The sequence below is a fragment of the Oryzias latipes genome, chromosome 12, assembly GCF_053564925.1.
Source record: "Oryzias latipes strain Hd-rR chromosome 12, Olatipes_Hd-rR_3.1".
NCBI lineage: Eukaryota > Metazoa > Chordata > Actinopteri > Beloniformes > Adrianichthyidae > Oryzias > Oryzias latipes.
In genome coordinates, this window is record NC_136248.1 from 21,482,652 (window position 1) to 21,499,427 (window position 16,776).

At 40.7% G+C, this 16,776-nt stretch overlaps 1 protein-coding gene across 2 annotated transcripts in view; it reads right to left on the minus strand.

The window, feature by feature from the left end:
* astn2 (astrotactin 2) overlaps positions 1–16,776 on the minus strand; it is a 325,617-nt gene that overhangs the window by 160,435 nt on the left and 148,406 nt on the right. For both annotated transcript variants that reach the window (XM_023961099.2, XM_078956323.1), the window contains one exon: positions 11,201–11,368. In XM_023961099.2, the coding sequence (XP_023816867.1) occupies positions 11,201–11,368 (168 nt within the window). The remainder of the gene's footprint in view (positions 1–11,200; positions 11,369–16,776) is intronic.

A 16,776-nucleotide genomic window follows, 5' to 3' on the forward strand; every position in this document is an offset into this window, starting at 1 on the left:
AATTTAACTTACATAAAATTTGTTTTGGCAGGATCATTTGTTTTTCTCTTTCTGATAACAACTCATTCATTATATATATTTTCATTTACTTATGAGAACATTTAAGACATTTATCATTATTTGGCTTTTTTTCTGATTGGCACTTGCAATTAAACATAACTAATTGGGCCACGACACCGCCCGTCTCTCTGAGGAAAACCGATCCATCAAAGAAACCCTCCTGGATCTTCAGGCGAGGAGCATGAGGGACAATCTAGTGTTCGCAGGGATTCCAGAAGAGGCAGGAGAAGTCCCGGAGAACATTGTTAAGTCCTTCATAGAGGTCCACCTGAAGCTCCCCAAGGAAGAGGTCCAGAAGATCTCCTTTCACAGGGTTCACCGGCTCGGAGGAAAAAGGCCGGACAATCAGCGTCCCCGTCCTATTGTTGCTAAATTTGAACATTATAAACAAAAGATGCAGGTAAAAAGCAGAGGGCGAGAGCTGAAAGACACACATTATAGCGTGAATGATCAGTTTCCAGGCGAGATCCTCCGCCGGCAGAAAATCCTCTTCCCGCTGAGGAGGAAGCACCTGTCTGCTGGAGCCCGTGCGGTGGTTGCCGTTGATAAACTTTTTGTGAATGGCAAGCTGTTCCGGGACCCAGAGGTAACACCCTGGCTGTGCTGAAGGCTTTCAGAGGTGCACTGACATCTGCGCCGCCCAGAAGAAACCCGCAAACTTATTTAATTGAATAGGAAATAATCGGATCATCAATAATCCACACCTCTCAGGAAAAGTGTTTTTTCTTTCTCTCACATTCATGTTTCTGTTGTTGTTTCGTTGTTTTTGTTTTTTGTTCTTTCTCTTTCCCTCTCTCTTTTCTTTTGTCCCCCCCCCTACCCATGTCCTCATATGTGAATCAGGTAAAGTCAACGCAACCACGGTGAGTATTTATTTATGCACGGATCGGGCGCGCGCGCATACTAGCGCGCATAAGAGCATGCACACGCGATCCCGCACACACACGTTGATAAACTGCAAAAACCTCACTTAGGCTCACACAGGACGCACGCAACATGCAGCTCACAGCTAAGACACGTTCACCCACAACGCACAGCGCTTGTCAGTGTAGCAGGTACGCACAGCGGGCACGCGCACACGGACGGGCACACGCACTATTTAGCCTTGCACTCTCCCGGTTAGAACAGCTATGAACAGTCTTAACATCGTTAGCTGGAATGTGCGTGGACTTGGTTCTGGGCCAAAGAGATTGAAAGTGTTAAATCACCTGAATGATCTTAAAGCAGATATAGCTCTGCTGCAGGAGACCCATTTATCTTTATCAGCTGGTCATCTCCTGTGCTGTTCCCAGTATCCAGCTATGTATTCTGCCAGTTTCAAGTCCAAACAAAGAGGGGTTGCAGTTTTGATTAATAAAAATGTTACATTTACTCATAAGGATACAGTTACTGACCCAGAAGGCAGATTTGTAATCATTAATATATCCATTCAGAATAAGGACTTTTGTATAGCGAGTGTATACGGTCCTAATGTTGACGACTCTTCCTTCTTTCACAGATTCTTCACCTCACTCTCAGTTCACTCTGACTCCACAATCATTATAGGAGGAGACGTCAACCTTGTTTTGGACCCTGAACTTGACAGACTCAGCACAGCAGCAAACCAGCGTACATGGCAGTCTGCAAGTATTCTAAAGCAGTACATGAATGATCTGGGTCTCTGCGACGCTTGGCGCTCATGTCATCCAAGCACTAAGGGGTTCACCTTTTTTTCTCCAGTTCACCATTCACAATCTCGTTTAGATTATTTATTAGTCAGTAACTCCCTTTTGAAAGAAATTAAAAGTTCCAACATTCATCCAGTTATTATCAGTGACCATGCACCAGTTTCTGTTACTATTTCAAGGGAAGTACCCAGACCCTCGGGTTCAACCTGGAGGTTTAATACATCTCTGTTAAAAGACCAGGAATTTATTGAATTCTTTAAAAAAGAGTGGGCAACCTTCTTAGAATTCAACGATACTTCTGAAATATCACCAAGTATTCTTTGGGAAGCAGCAAAAGCAGTCATGAGAGGGAAAATCATCTCTTATTCAACGCATAAAAAACGCAAGGAGAAAGCAGATTTATTAGAATTAGGAAATAAAATAAAAACTCTGGAGACTGCTTATAATGCTTCTGCACAGGAACACATACTGGGCGACCTGAAAAATTTAAAACTGCAGTTAAATGACATCATCAATAAACAAACACAATTCCAGATACAAAGGCTTCAACTGGAAAGATATGAAAACTCAAATAAATCTGGCAAATTTCTAGCTAATCAGCTTAAAATTAATAAAGAAAAATCAACAATCACTTCGATTATGGACCAAACAGGGAATGTCACCCATGACCCGGTAAAAATTAATAATGCGTTTAAAGACTTTTATCAAAACTTATACACTCCACAGATCAATCCATCAGAACAAAGCATCAACTCATTTCTCAACAATATAAACCTGCCCAAGTTAAACGAAGATCAAATCACAAATTTAGACTCTCCGCTCTCGTTGTCTGAGCTTCATGAAGCTCTGTTACTTATGCCTAATGGTAAAGCACCAGGGCCTGACGGCTTTCCTGCAGAGTTTTATAAGGAATTCTGGGAACAACTGGCACCAACGTTTTATAAAACGGTAAAATTTATCAATGAAAGCCAATCTCAACCACCTAACATGAACTCTGCCAACATTATCCTTCTTCTAAAACCAGACAAAGACCCCACGAGTCCTTCAAGCTATCGCCCCATTTCTTTAATTAATGCAGATGTAAAAATTATCTGCAAAGCACTAGCACAGAGAATAGAAAAAGTCACTCCTCACATAATTGACTTTGATCAAACTGGATTCATCAAAGGCAGACACTCGGATGACAATGTCCGCAGACTCGTTAACATAATAGACTTTGCCACCATCTAAAACCAGGAAATGACTATACTATCACTGGATGCTGAAAAAGCCTTTGATAGAGTAAATTGGAAGTTCCTCATTGCTGCCCTCCATAAGTTTGGGTTTGGAGACTCATTCATCAATTGGATCAAAATATTATATCACAACCCCAATGCATCAGTTAGAACTAATAAACAGACTTCCAACAGGTTTTTTCTTGGAAGAGGAACTAGACAGGGTTGCCCACTCTCCCCCTCTCTTTTTGCAATATTTATCGAGCCTCTAGCTGCAGCAATAAGACAGAATGAGAGTATTAAAGGAATTAAAACCAAACACAGCCATCATAAAATTAGTCTCTATGCAGATGACATATTACTGTTTTTAAGTAATATACATTCTGTAAATGAAACGGCAACAATCATTAATGAATTCTCTTCTATATCAGACTATTCCATTAATTGGAATAAATCTGTTTTATTACCACTGAACAGTAATGCGGAGCAAGGACTCACAATACCAGTTAAATCAGGCAATATAAAATATCTAGGTATTTATTTTTCCCCCAAAATATCAGAACTGGTGCAGCTAAACTACACCCCATTACTGAAAAACATACAGGACGATCTAACACGCTGGACCAACCTGCCTTTGTCCCTTATGGGCAAGGTAGCCACGGTTAAAATGAAAATCTTACCCAAAGTTAATTATCTCTTCTCAATGATTCCCACACAACCGCCATTAAAATGGTTCAAAACATTAGACTCATCCATATCAAGCTTTCTATGGAACAATAAACTTGCAAGAATTAGTCTAAAAACTTTAAAATCTGCAAAAAGCTGTGGAGGATTAGAATTAACTAACTTCCACAATTACTTTCTTGCAAAAAGATTACAATACATCTTAAAATGGTTAAAAAATAATCCAGAAACCAACTCATGGTTAGACTTGGAACAGGCGTTATGTGGAAAGATCAACCTGTCAGATCTTCCATTTATTAGTCAAAAAGTTAAAAAACAGGATTGTTTCAAAAGTATTAATATAAATGCCACTTTAACAGCCTGGTGGGAATTTCTCAAAATATCAAAATCATCAATTCAACCGTGCAAAATGACACCCATCTGGAACAACCCAGACATCCTCATAAACAAAAAAATTATCCACTTCCCAGCTTGGCAAGCAGGGGGCATAAAACAACTAGAGCACATAATTATTGATAGAAGATTCATAACTCCCCAGGAACTTCAAGACAAACATGGAATATATAACTTCTTGGAATATCAGCAACTTAAATCAATTATTACTAAAAAGTTTAAATACAGAGACAACGATTTAGAGCTACCAGATGTAGTTACCACTCTGATCAATTTCTCAATGAATAAAACTCTGTCCAAAATATACAAACTTTTATGTAATTTAGATAACAATATTTCACTTCCGACAACAAAATGGGATGCGGATTTGAGCATTAGCACAGATGAAAGTTTTTGGTCAGAACTTTGTCTAAACACCTTTAAAATGACAAAAAGTCCAAATCTGCAGCTAATCCATTTCAAAACTCTTCACAGAATTTACTACACTGGACAGAGGATGTTCAAGATGGGTCTCAGTAACTCAGACATTTGTCAACACTGACAGTAATCTACCCGACAATTACATGCATGCACTATGGTTCTGCACGCCTGTCCAGGCTCTTTGGCAGCAGGTATGTGCCGATCTATCAGTCTGGCTTAAGGTTTCAATCACAGCTTCACCGTCACTTTGTGTGCTTGGTGACATGAGTGCCATGGATGTAGAAGGAGGATTAGGCTCTATCATTTTCATAACTCTTTGCATTGCTAAAAAAACTATTTTAATAAATTGGAAAAGCAAAAAAAATATAAATATAAGTCAACACAGAAATCTGCTGCTTGATCATATCAGCTTGGAAAAAATGTCAGCCCAAAGTTCAAGTAACTTTGAAAGAATTCGGTCTCTCTGGTCTCCCAAAGCTAACTCCGTGACTTAGGGGGTGGGGGGGGCATGGTCGTCGCTGCTCCTTGCCCTTCTGCCGTGGGCCGGGGTGGGGGTCGGGGCCTCCGGTGCCTGGCCGGGGGTGGTGGGGGCTCCGTTGGTCGGGGGGTCGGGTCCGGCGCCTGGGTGGGGCGGCCTGGGGCGCTGCGTGGTCCTCTGGGCTTGGGTGTGGGGGTGCGTGGTGGGGGGGTGGGGTGGTGGTCTGGCTTGGCTTGGGGGGGTGGTCCCTTTGCCTGTGCTGGGGGGGGTTGGCGGGGGGCGCTGCTCGGGGGGGGGCCCAGCGGCGCTGGATGGGCTTCCCATCTACACCTGGGGCTGGGATCGGCCCTTCCCTGGCTCTGGGGCGGGACGGGGCAACCCTCTTGGGGCCCCCGGTCGCTCTGGGTGTCATCCGCTTCGGCTGCGGGGTCTGGGGGTGGGGTGGGGGTCTTGTCGGCCCTGTCCTGTGGGGGGGCATTCTGGGGGAGGGGGGGGGGGGGCACTATTGGTACGGGGCAGGGGGGGTTGATGGGTCGGGGTCTCCGCTGAGGCCATCGGCGGTTTCCCCGGCCGGTTGGCTGCCTCGGTCCCGTCGAGGCCTGATCAGAGCTCTTCTAGGGCCGGCGTTTGGGGGTGGGGGCCTGGGCTTGCTCCGGGGGGGGGGCCGGCGCTTTCTGGCTCCTCTCTCTCTGTGTGGGGGTGGTGGTGCTGGGCCTGGGGTGTCTGCGCCTCCGGGGGTGGGGCCCCGGGGCTGGGTGGGCCTGGCCCCCTTGCTGGGGGGGGGGGGCGGGGGACAGCTGTTTGACCACCGGGGGACAGTCTATCATCTGTCCCCAACTTACCCCCTTCCTCATATAACCTCATAATAGGGTGAGGGGGTGGGGGGCTTAGCCTGCGATGAGCCTTGGGGGGGGGGTTTACTAGGCAGTGGCCCCCCTCCTGTGGTTGCCGTATGGAGTGGGCCCCCCTCTTTCGGTTTTATTTGCACCTTAGACATGTAGGGCCCTTGGTAGGGGGGTGCTTGGACATCACTGCCAGCAAGCAGCGGATGTCCTCCTAGCACCCTACCCGCCAATTTTAACCGCACCTTAGACATTTAGGGCCCCTTGGTGGGGAGGGTGAGGGGACGTCACTGTGAGTAATCAGGAGATGTCCCCTTAGTGCCCTACCCGCCAATTTTAACCGCACCCCCCTTAGTACACACACCCCTCCCCCCTCAATATATACATCCCAACATAAACACACACACATGCACACACACACCCTTTCAAACACACATACACGGACACACATTTTGCAAGGAAGGTGGGACCTGGGTCCGTCTGTCCCCTGCCTCTTCCCTGGTGGGGGGTACGGGCCCCTTTGCAGTGGCGGCCGTGTCCCCGGGGTGCCGGCTTCTTGGGCCCGGCGGTGCTCTCTCCGCGCGGTGGGGGGGTTCACATTACATCTGAGCCGGGGGTGTCTGGTCCCTGGGGGGTGGGTTCTGGTCCTTGCTCCTGAGTGCTGGGCCCCGCCAAATTTCCAACTGTAGCCGAGCCTGGTCGGGCCATATTTACAACACCCCTTGTGGGCCCTCTTTTTTCCCCGGGGTTGCCCCTCCTGGGCGGGGGCGGCGGGCCCCTGCCTCGCTCCTCCCTGGACCAACCGTGGGCCGGGCGGGTGGCTGCCTGGAGTGCGGAGCGGGTCTCCCTTGGGGGGTCCTGGCTCGTACCTGGGGTTGGGGCGGGGGGATGCCCGGAACTCCTGGGTGGTGGTGGGGTGCTCGTTTGGGGCTGTGGGCGTCCTTCTCCGGTGGGGCCCTGCGTTGGGTTCTCCCGGCGCGGCGGGGGGGCTGCTCTCCTGGTTGGGCTGGGGCGGCGCTCTCTTTCCCTCCGTGCGTCCCTGGCCTCTGGCTATGGGGGCCTTGCGGCGGCCCTGCTGGCCCTGGCCTGGGTGGCAGGCTTGGTCGCCCGGGCGGCGGTTGTTCCCTGCCGGTTCCCGTGTGGCGTTGGGGGGATTCCGGCTGCCGCTGCTGCTGCGGTGGGGGTCTTGGGGTGGGGATGGCTGGGCACTCTCCCTCCTTCTTTTCACGTTCCACCATCCATTTTAGAAGAACATAAACACTCACCTGAGCACTGGTGTTAGCTCACCTTTGCACTAACAGTTTGCATGACTGAATGACTGAAATATTTCACACTAGTTGGTTTTAAGGCATAAGTATGCGTGTGAACACTATCTGTTTTGTGTACATGTCGACAGGTGGACATTTTTGCAGCTAGCAGGTGTGTTTATAACATTTGAGTGTGTGTGTGGACAGGCTCCGCCCCTTTTTTTTTCTACATTTGAACCTTACCATAATGATTAACAACCAGTAAACTTGTTGCTTTATGCTGCTTCATGGTCTTATCCCCCTTCCCCTCCTATTATCACCCCCTACCCCCCCTCTCTCTAACGTCCCTCTCTCTTCTTCCCCTCTTTCCTTTTCCGTCCGGTCCAACACCAAAGATTTTCAGACATGATTGAAATTAATAAAGACATACTTTTGGTTTGTCTGAAGATTAATAACCCCTCTTGTTAAAGTAAAATATGTCCAACACAAGAGGCCCTCAGCTCTCATCTGTCTGCCCAGCTGTTGGACAGGACAAGTTAAAAAAAAAAAAAAGAAAAAAAAAGAAAAAAAAAAAAAAAAAAAACCATAACTAATTCACTCAACAACAAATCTTTTTCAGCTTTTGGTTATTGCATTTACCCAGGGCTCACAAGATATCCAGTGACCGTAACAAACACTCATTATCATGCGGGGTAGCTGTGGTGCAGAGGTAGAGAGACTGACCTCTGATCTGAAAATTGAAGGTTCGGCTCCCGCTCGGCTTGCCCATGTGTTAAAGCATCCTTGGGCAAGACACTGAACTCTCACATTGCTCCTGGAGGTATTATGTTGGCACCAGTGTTCGGCAGCGGAGCCACCATCGGTGTGTGAATGCTACTGTGACTGTAAGGTGTTTTTGGGCCTTCTAAGAAGGTAGTAAAGCACTATATAAGTACAGTATACACCATTTTACCGTTTACTATTTAAAAAGCTAAAAATGGTTTTTGAGTGTGTGTATTTGTTTATTTTTCAGAACGAAGAGCAGTTAAAGAACCCTCAATCTCTTTAAATAAGCACCTTCACTTTGGTGGAATGATTGGGTTTAAAAACAAACAAAAAAAAGAAATCCTGGTTCCAAGGTTTATAAAAAAAGTCTAACTGCTAAAAAAGACAGATGAAAAGAGATGTGCATGGACAAAAAAACAGGGAAAAAGCAGCGCTACCAAAGGGATTGTGAATTGGTAAATTAAACAGGGTCTGGATTTAGAAGCTAAAATTGAATTACCGGTATATCATTTTATGATGTCACATGGCAAGAAGAAGCAAAAGGAGGTAAACTAGCATTAAATCTAGTGAAATTGACAAAATGTACAACAATCTAGAAACAAATGTGACCCAACACTATTGTTGGAATCATCGTGTCCACAGACTGAACCAAAAGTGTATATGTCTAATACATTATGCATCAGCTAGCAGCATGTCCTTGACTGGGGTTACATAAATTTCACATACATTACAGATGTAATCCATTCTAATGAGCTTAGACTTCATCCAGTTGGGCACAGAAAACATGAGTGAGTCACACACTGAAAGGAAAATAAATAACACCAGACTGCATGCCCAGCTTGTTGGTACGGCAAATGTCACCATTCACGTGAATAGTGACATTAAAGCTGATTGGGTACAAAATGCAACTGGTGATAATTTATCCAGCCAACGCCAAAGTCAACGACAAATACAAAATCGATCAGGATCTGGGTGGTAGTTTGACTTCTTAAGTTTCACGAAAAAAAAAAAAATACACCTACTCTATACACCTATAGAGTTAGGGATAGGTGTCACTGTCTAAATTTCCAAATTATCAACTGATTTGGAAAAGCATTCATAATTCAAATTGTGTTTTAATTTTTTTTATTTTTTTATTTTTTTAACATTACCAGTCACAAACAAAGGTACAACTTTCATTTGTAAAAGTATTAATTACTAAATTGAACACTAAACAAAATCTGTTCCTGTAAAAAAAAAACTTTATTTAAAGCAAAAATCATGGATTTAAGGAATTTATTTTTTAATTTCTAAGTAAAGATCAATTTAAAATTGACTAATTTGTTCAAACCCAGCCCCATGTACACACTTGACTTAGTGTGTTTTATTTAATGTAGAAACTAAACCCTCTTTCTCCTAACCTTTACCATTTCTAAAGAGGTTTAGAGGGGCTGCAGGTTCAGAGGGGCCTATTAGGTTTTGATGGTTCTATTCATTTAAAGAAGAGGAAACAGCCATAAACTTTAGTCAGTGTCTTCCATGAAGTAATATTTTGTGTCATCACCACATGATCTGTTTCAAATACCAAATATAAAAATGCATTAGTGTTGTTGACTTGGAATTAGGCACTGTTTATTACATGGAGGAAAGTGTGCACCCTGCCGTCACCTCTCACGTAATGAGCCTAATTACGGCACTAATATTTACATATTATGATTAATGCCTTTTGTTAATACGTGTCTATTACACATTCAATGTAATCATCTACTTATAATTAACCTTTGTTTCTGTCACTTTATTAAACGTGCAGGGAGGAAAGGGCAGAATCACTTTATCAAGGATGTTTTGGATCTGAGTCCTCAAGAAAAGTTAAAGTTTTTGACAAAAAGAAACAGTCCTTTTTTAAATGTAATTTCTGTGTCAATGTTTTTACAGCCACAGAAACAGACACACTGTTTAAAATAGTGTCATCAGAGAGAGACATTAACATGAATCAGTGTGATGAATTTTTAAATTTACTTCTGACATACACTGTAACACATTTGAGTTTTTACTGCAATGTCAGCAGAAAAATACTGTACCATAAAATGTACAAGTGAATTGTAGGAATTTAATGTAAAAAGCAATGGATTGTGGAAATTATCCTTGTCACTACTGTAATTTCCCAGTTACTGTAAATCAGAATACAGTAAGAACATATCAACCTGAGTATCAGGCTCACCTGCTGTCTATTAGCTAAAATGCTCTAGAGACCATTTCCCATTTGTACAAAAAATGTGATGCAAAGATAAACTTGCCTCTTGAAGTCTTAAAGAGTACATGTATTGGCAAAAATCCAGTCAAGTCAAAATATCACTTGAAAGTAGTGCACACTGTGTCTAACAATCTGTAGTGTCTTCTGCTTTAAGGTTCATCCTTAGAATTAATCCAGAAGAATCCTAATGCCAGTGAAAGACACAAGTTTGTTGAAGGTCTGACAAAAAGGTCCTTTGAAAATCAGTGACCTTGAATCCACAAGTTGCCAATTGAAGTGATTAATTTAAGTTGGATCAATTATTTTCTTTTTTTAGTAAAGTAGTCATAAGAGAAGCCGACTGACTTTTTATTTACCATACGTATTGCACAGCAAATGAACTGGGAATGAAAATACAGTGATAGTATTGTCAAAGGAAGCACAGTATAACTACTGTAGGAACATTTACAAAAACTACTGGCAGCTGGATGCCAGTAACTACTGTTTTACAACAGTACACCTGTTAAATAAAATACAGTAGTATGCATATGTTATGATTTTCTTTTTAAAGCTTTATTACTGTAAAATAAAGCTGCCAGTAATTTACTGTAAAATCAACAGCAACTATTTTACAGTGTTTTGGATGGACAGTGAACCAATAAAAAAATAAATAAAAGCTCTGTAACTAAAAGTAAGAAACCATAAATGCAGAAAGCAATGCCCCAGAGTGGACGACAAAGAAAATATGTCAAATGGTACTAAACATTTTGGAAATATTAGATAGCACCAATTCCAGTATCCAAAATCAGTTTTATTTTATTGAGTTTATTAATAAAGGGCCAGTTCACAACAAAATTAGTGGTGCTACACAATTGAAGCTTTCCAGATCATTGTAATAAAAAATGTTGGTAAAATTGTCTGAACCATATGTTAATACCAACTTTTATAATAAACCATCAGATTACATCAAATCCGAGAACTGTTGTACTGTCAACTGGCAAGAAGCAGTTGGAATATGTTTTCTTTTTTATGTCACAAAGCTGAATAGGTAAATATGCAGTAATTGTTAATATCAACATGTGAGTTAATATTAACAAAACACAAAAGAAAATCTCATTTTTATAATAAATACCATGATGATTTCCAAAAGAACCAACTAAAGTATTTTTTTAAATAAATGAGTAAGTCTGTTGACTTAATCTGCCTTTTTGAACTCACCTGTATCCTGGTCACATATCTGTTCACAGGGCTCAGTGGTCCTTTGGCCACAGAAGTCTTGGACCCACTGTGTTGATGAGTTGGTCTGATAATAGAGAGTTAGTTTGGCTGGATTTAGCCAGTTAGAGGCATCCAGGAAGCTGCCCATGCCCACCACAAAGCTGCTTCCTGAAAAGAAACCAAGAAGACACACCGTACCATTTAAAAAAATAAAATAAGAGACAATAAAAACAAGAAAAGCCCAAGACTGTGAGATAAACCTGTTTGAGGAAAAAAAAATCAATGAAGGGTTTAACTAAATCCTCAATGTTCACTGTAGTTTTATTTCCTATCCAGACCTGACTGAATTTAAAAGAGAAAATTAAGAGCTATAATGTCTGTATTGATGAGGTTTCCTTGGTAATTGCAGCGAGAGGGATAAAAGGGCTTCACAAGTCAATCAGTAAAAGCTACGGTCCTGGACGCTGACTTACCTTTCTTTTCTTATTGCTCTCAGACCAATCGTTAAACTCTGATCACTGAACAAGACTATCCCTAATTGATCCCAATGAAGTTCAGTTCCACAGGGAGCAGTGAATGTTACAGACCTGGAGTTTACACAGAAACAAAGAAATCTCACAAAGCTGCTTTTAGGTCTTGAAGCTGGATCATGGCGGATGACGCATTCACAATAATATAACGCCTCTCAGCTAGAGTAGGATATTGGCTGAAGCAGTTAATGACGTTGACAATGTAACTACAATGCAATTGAAATCTGGTCTTGGTCATTCATGTGGGTGCTAAATTGCTTAACACAACCCTTAATTGTTGCAGTGGAAAAAAATAAATAAAAATAAAAATACACTGCATGGTAAGAGAAGCCTGTCTCAGTACAACACTGAAATTTGTCATAATGTATAAAGAGAATCACTGTTTGTGAAAACCAGCAAGTCACAAACAATGATCCAGACACCAAATTTTCCAGATCTGAATTGAAAAAAAACATCCCTGACCCTTGACTTTAAAAATGCACATCAAGAAAAAGAAAAGAAAAACCAATGACATAATTATAAATATGTGAACAGATGAACATTCTTCTGCTTTTCCTGTATGCCACCCAAAACAGATTGTCTGAAATACTTTTGAAAATCCATGTTTGAAAAAAAGTGTATGTTTTGCTATATTCATATACCTGCAGACCATTTTTAAATGGTACTTTTGTTATTTATGGGCATCCAGATGTAGTCAATACACACAGAATAAGCAGCAGAAGCTCTGTTCTTCATCACTCCACTAAAGTATGAGAGCCTCTTTTTATTTTACTGGAGCTATTTTTAACAAATCCATGGTCTAATAAGGAACAAAAGATCTAACAGTCCAACTATACCTCACTGGCACAAAAGGTGAGGTCAAGCAGCAAAATCAATTTTTATGCATGAAATGTGGGATTTTCACTGTACCCATAATGCTAAATATTCTGTCAACTTTTCCTCTTATCCCTAATTTCACAGTGTTATATATCCCTTTATTTCCTTAGTTAAGATGCTGACTTTCCTATAAATGTATTGTCATTCAACCCATAAGAGCCCATGGTGACATCAGTGTAGCAAAAAAATATTAAGAATTGATTCTGTGGTCCACATGGTTTGTGGTAAAATACACATAATTTTAGTTTTTAGGAAAAAAAATGGTTCTGGGTTCCTATGGGTCAAGCTCATTATCTTGGTAATTGTTCATTAAAAGTTTGGTAAATAGAAGTTAACATTATTGGTGACGTGGGTTACAAAATAAAATATAAAATAACTTCCTTTATACCAATACGTTTTTGCATTTACTTCAGACTGAAAGGAATTGAAAAAATACATATGATGTCACTAAATGTAATTAAATAAAAAACTCTGATTTTTAAGTAAATGTTTAAAAAGATATTTTAGATTCAGGAGTCATGTCTGTCAAAAATAACATTAGACAATTACATTTTTTGCTTGACTTAGCATTTCCTAAACCATTGCATTAATCACAACACTCAAAAGAAAGAAAAAAAAAGTAAATTCATCAAAAGATTGTGAACAACTAACCTAATTTAGTTGATGGTTGACTAATGGAAAACCAAAAAAACTAATTGTCATTGTCAGCCCAAAGCCCAAGTCTCACAGTTTGCATGCTACGTCTGTGCTTTTCATTTTTTTTTTTCAAATGTAGTTCCAAGCATTATGGCCAGCATCTCTAATTAGGTCTCATCTGTTCAAGTGACACAGCTCCAAAATGCTAGTGATTTGCACAAATGCAAATTGCAAAAACTAAACTTGACTGCCATGGCAACTTAAGGAAAAAATAAGTTCAATAAACAAAAGTCTCACTCCTTCAAAATGTTGCAGAGTTTTTGCAACAAGGGTCCTAGAAAGTCTATAATACAGATATGTATTTGCTAAAGTCTATCAAATTTCATGATTCTGGAGTAATTAAAGTCCAATCTTGCGAAAGGTGGGACATGCCTTGAATGTTTCCTGTTCCTGAAGTAATCTCTTTCACAGAAGAATGTTTTGTGTGGTTTCTCTACAAAGAATACAACATATTACCCTCTTGGCATAAATTAAATATTTGAATGCCTTAATATTAGCAGCACCCTGCTAACACAAGCCTCATTTTCTATCCAAGTTGCAAGGATGCACTTGTTTCTTTCACACACCGCCTTAGCACTTTCTAAGTTTTATACTTTTTTTTTGCCCACAGTCTAGCCTTTTGCACCATTTTTTGATGTTGTGCGTTTGGCCATAACTGAATTTAAAGAGAAGTCTTTATTTTGTGTCTGTATTGGTGAATGCTGCTGTTTTTTTGGATGTTAACACATTTTAGTTTACTGCTCGCAGTGATGTCCGACCTCATTCCCTGTCTGCACAGCAGCCTCCTATCATTTTTCTGTGTTGTATTAAAGACTTTACAGGACAGCTTGTGTGTTGTGGGTCAGTGCTTCATTGTTGCCCTGCTCCTCACCGGTGTGCTGTAACCAAGGCATACCTGTTTCCCTCTTCCTTTCTGATCGAACGTACATTTATATACACCTTCCAGGTTGGATTTTTTTTCCTTTTTTTTTTTTTTGCTTGTTTGTTAGGCTGCTTGTGTGCTTCGGCATCCTCTCTTGCCAACTGCATGCAAGAAGAATAGTGGATTTTGTTGTTTTTTTCTTGTTTGTTTGCTTTATCCCACCTGCTGTGTCTCCTGTGTCTATCTCTGTATCCTCGATGCAGCCAGCAAAAGTTTTGCAGAAGAAAAACAAAAGTAGGATGTGTAGCCAGGTTAGCAACAAACCAGTTAAAAGAAGTGTTGTAGCAACACAACTTCTTGGATAATTTCCTAACTAGATATGAACATTGGCTGTGTCAGGGCAAAGGTCAAAGGGTAAAAAAATGTATAATTAATCACTCTTAAGATAAGTCATCCTCATTAAGGTTTGCAGCAACACTAATAGTAATAGTATTATTATTTTGTACCTTTGGGTATAGATTCAAATTTGATGTTTCATTTTTAACAAATTTCACCATGCGCTGAAAAACTGTGAGCGTGTGGGCAGTCTAAAGATAAGACTCTGGAGGAAGGAGCGCCAGATCAACAGATTTGTGAATGCCTGGCTTTCACAGATACAGCAGTCATTAGATAAATGGCCTCAGCTCTTCCCTCTCTTAGCTCACTTAACTCCTTGCACATGGATTCTGCCTTAGCCTCTACTCTCACTTAAGGTAAAACTCTGGTGTCCTGCCAAAACAAAGAGCGAATCTGCAAACATCTCATGGCCAATAACTTAACGAAGACAGAGTCAACATGACAAGACACAGTTGTTTGCAAGCCCATGCTTATGGTTATTTTTAACTTCATTTGCATGTATTCTTGTAAAGACCTTGTTGCTCTTGAGCTTTTTTAAGCAAATCCTTTGTTTATTTGTGTTTGTTCTGATGCTATGTGTCTTACTTTGTAACAGACCTTAAGCAATAGGCTACATTCACACAAGGTATGTGAACATGTGTTTAGCACATAGTGTCCAGTGTTCACACAGGCACACAGGTATCGCTACCTGATACTAGCACATGAAATGTCAAAGCAGTGCATATCTCACAAAATCTTGCTCTAAACTTTTTATTTTTCTGCTGTATTCTGATAAATAAAAGCCAGTTATGAATTTCTCCTTCATGGTCAATTTTCAAATGGCCAGCATCTCCTTGAAATAAAAAGGACGGCATCCAAACATCACACTGGGAGTGTAAATGACGTCAAGATTAAGCCTATTACTATTTTATTTTGTAATTTCATAAAACTAATGATTTAAAAATGATTAACAGTTTAAAAAAGAATGTAATTTTATTTGGTTTTTGGGAGGTTACATAAAATTGTATTTTAATAAACTGGAGGGTGAAAAAAACTACCTGGCCAAACTTTCAGAAAACGTTTTTGAAAATTAGAATTGAAAAGCATCACAACTTTTAGGAAAAACAGCTGTAGCTTCAATTTTTTTGTGCTTCAATTATTACCAAAAATGCATGTGAGATCGTGGAGAGGTTTTACGTTGATACAGACTACAGAGTTTCACTTTTTTAACATTTTTAGTTGCTGGTGTGCCGCAGGAGTTTTGAATGAATGAACCTTGGCTCGAAAAAGGGTTGAAAAACACTGATCTAGATCTATATCTTAAAAACAATATCTTAAAAAATAGAGTTTAGAGTCACATAAATGTTTGTTTTACTGGTTAAACTAAACATCAGAAGCTGAATGTTCCCCATTTTGCATGTAACGACTCTGAATGTCCCCTGCCCTTTTTATCGGGGCAGTAAATCACTTGAAGTGCATTCATTTCTATCCCTACCAGACAACTTATTCAGGTTTTTTTTTAATGAAAAAGTGAACATCAGCTGTACTTCATAAACTGGAAGCCCTGAAACAACAAAAATCCCAAACAAAAACTAGAGAGGTTTAATTCAAACAGTTTGAATGAGTAAACAGGGAGAGTATGCTAAGCCATCTGTACCTCATCGGCTGTGTCTTTTATCTACAAAAACGACACTAATGACGCTATTCTTTGTTGCCTAACAACAACATGTCACTCAAGAGTCAAGCTGCGTAAAGATCAGCTGTACCCAACGATGGCATATTTGAATAAACACAGCTGTGTGGAATAAAGTCATAAAATATTGCAAGTTACACATTTGAATTTGAAACATCTCCATGATCCTAATGGATAAATACCAAGTTTGCTCTTTTTGGAATCAAATTTTCAACTTGTACAACATTTAGAGCAAAGTTTTTGGTGCCACAGACATCCAATTAAATGTGTGAGCAGAAACTATTCAGCTAAAACCAGAACTTTGGTGAATACTTTTTTTCCAAACAGCAGGAATTGCGGTTTGTTAACAACGAAAAAGCAAGGTCAGTAAAAACCGAAAGCTCAATATTTTCTGTGCAGCTTAGATTTTCAGCATCCGCCTTTGATGTCATCTAAAAATGTTCATAAAAAAGAATTTTATCAGAGAGTGTATTCCCCCCTGAAACCTAACCTCTGAAAATCAAAGCATGAACAAGGTTAAAATAATTCACAGCCCAGTTCTGAC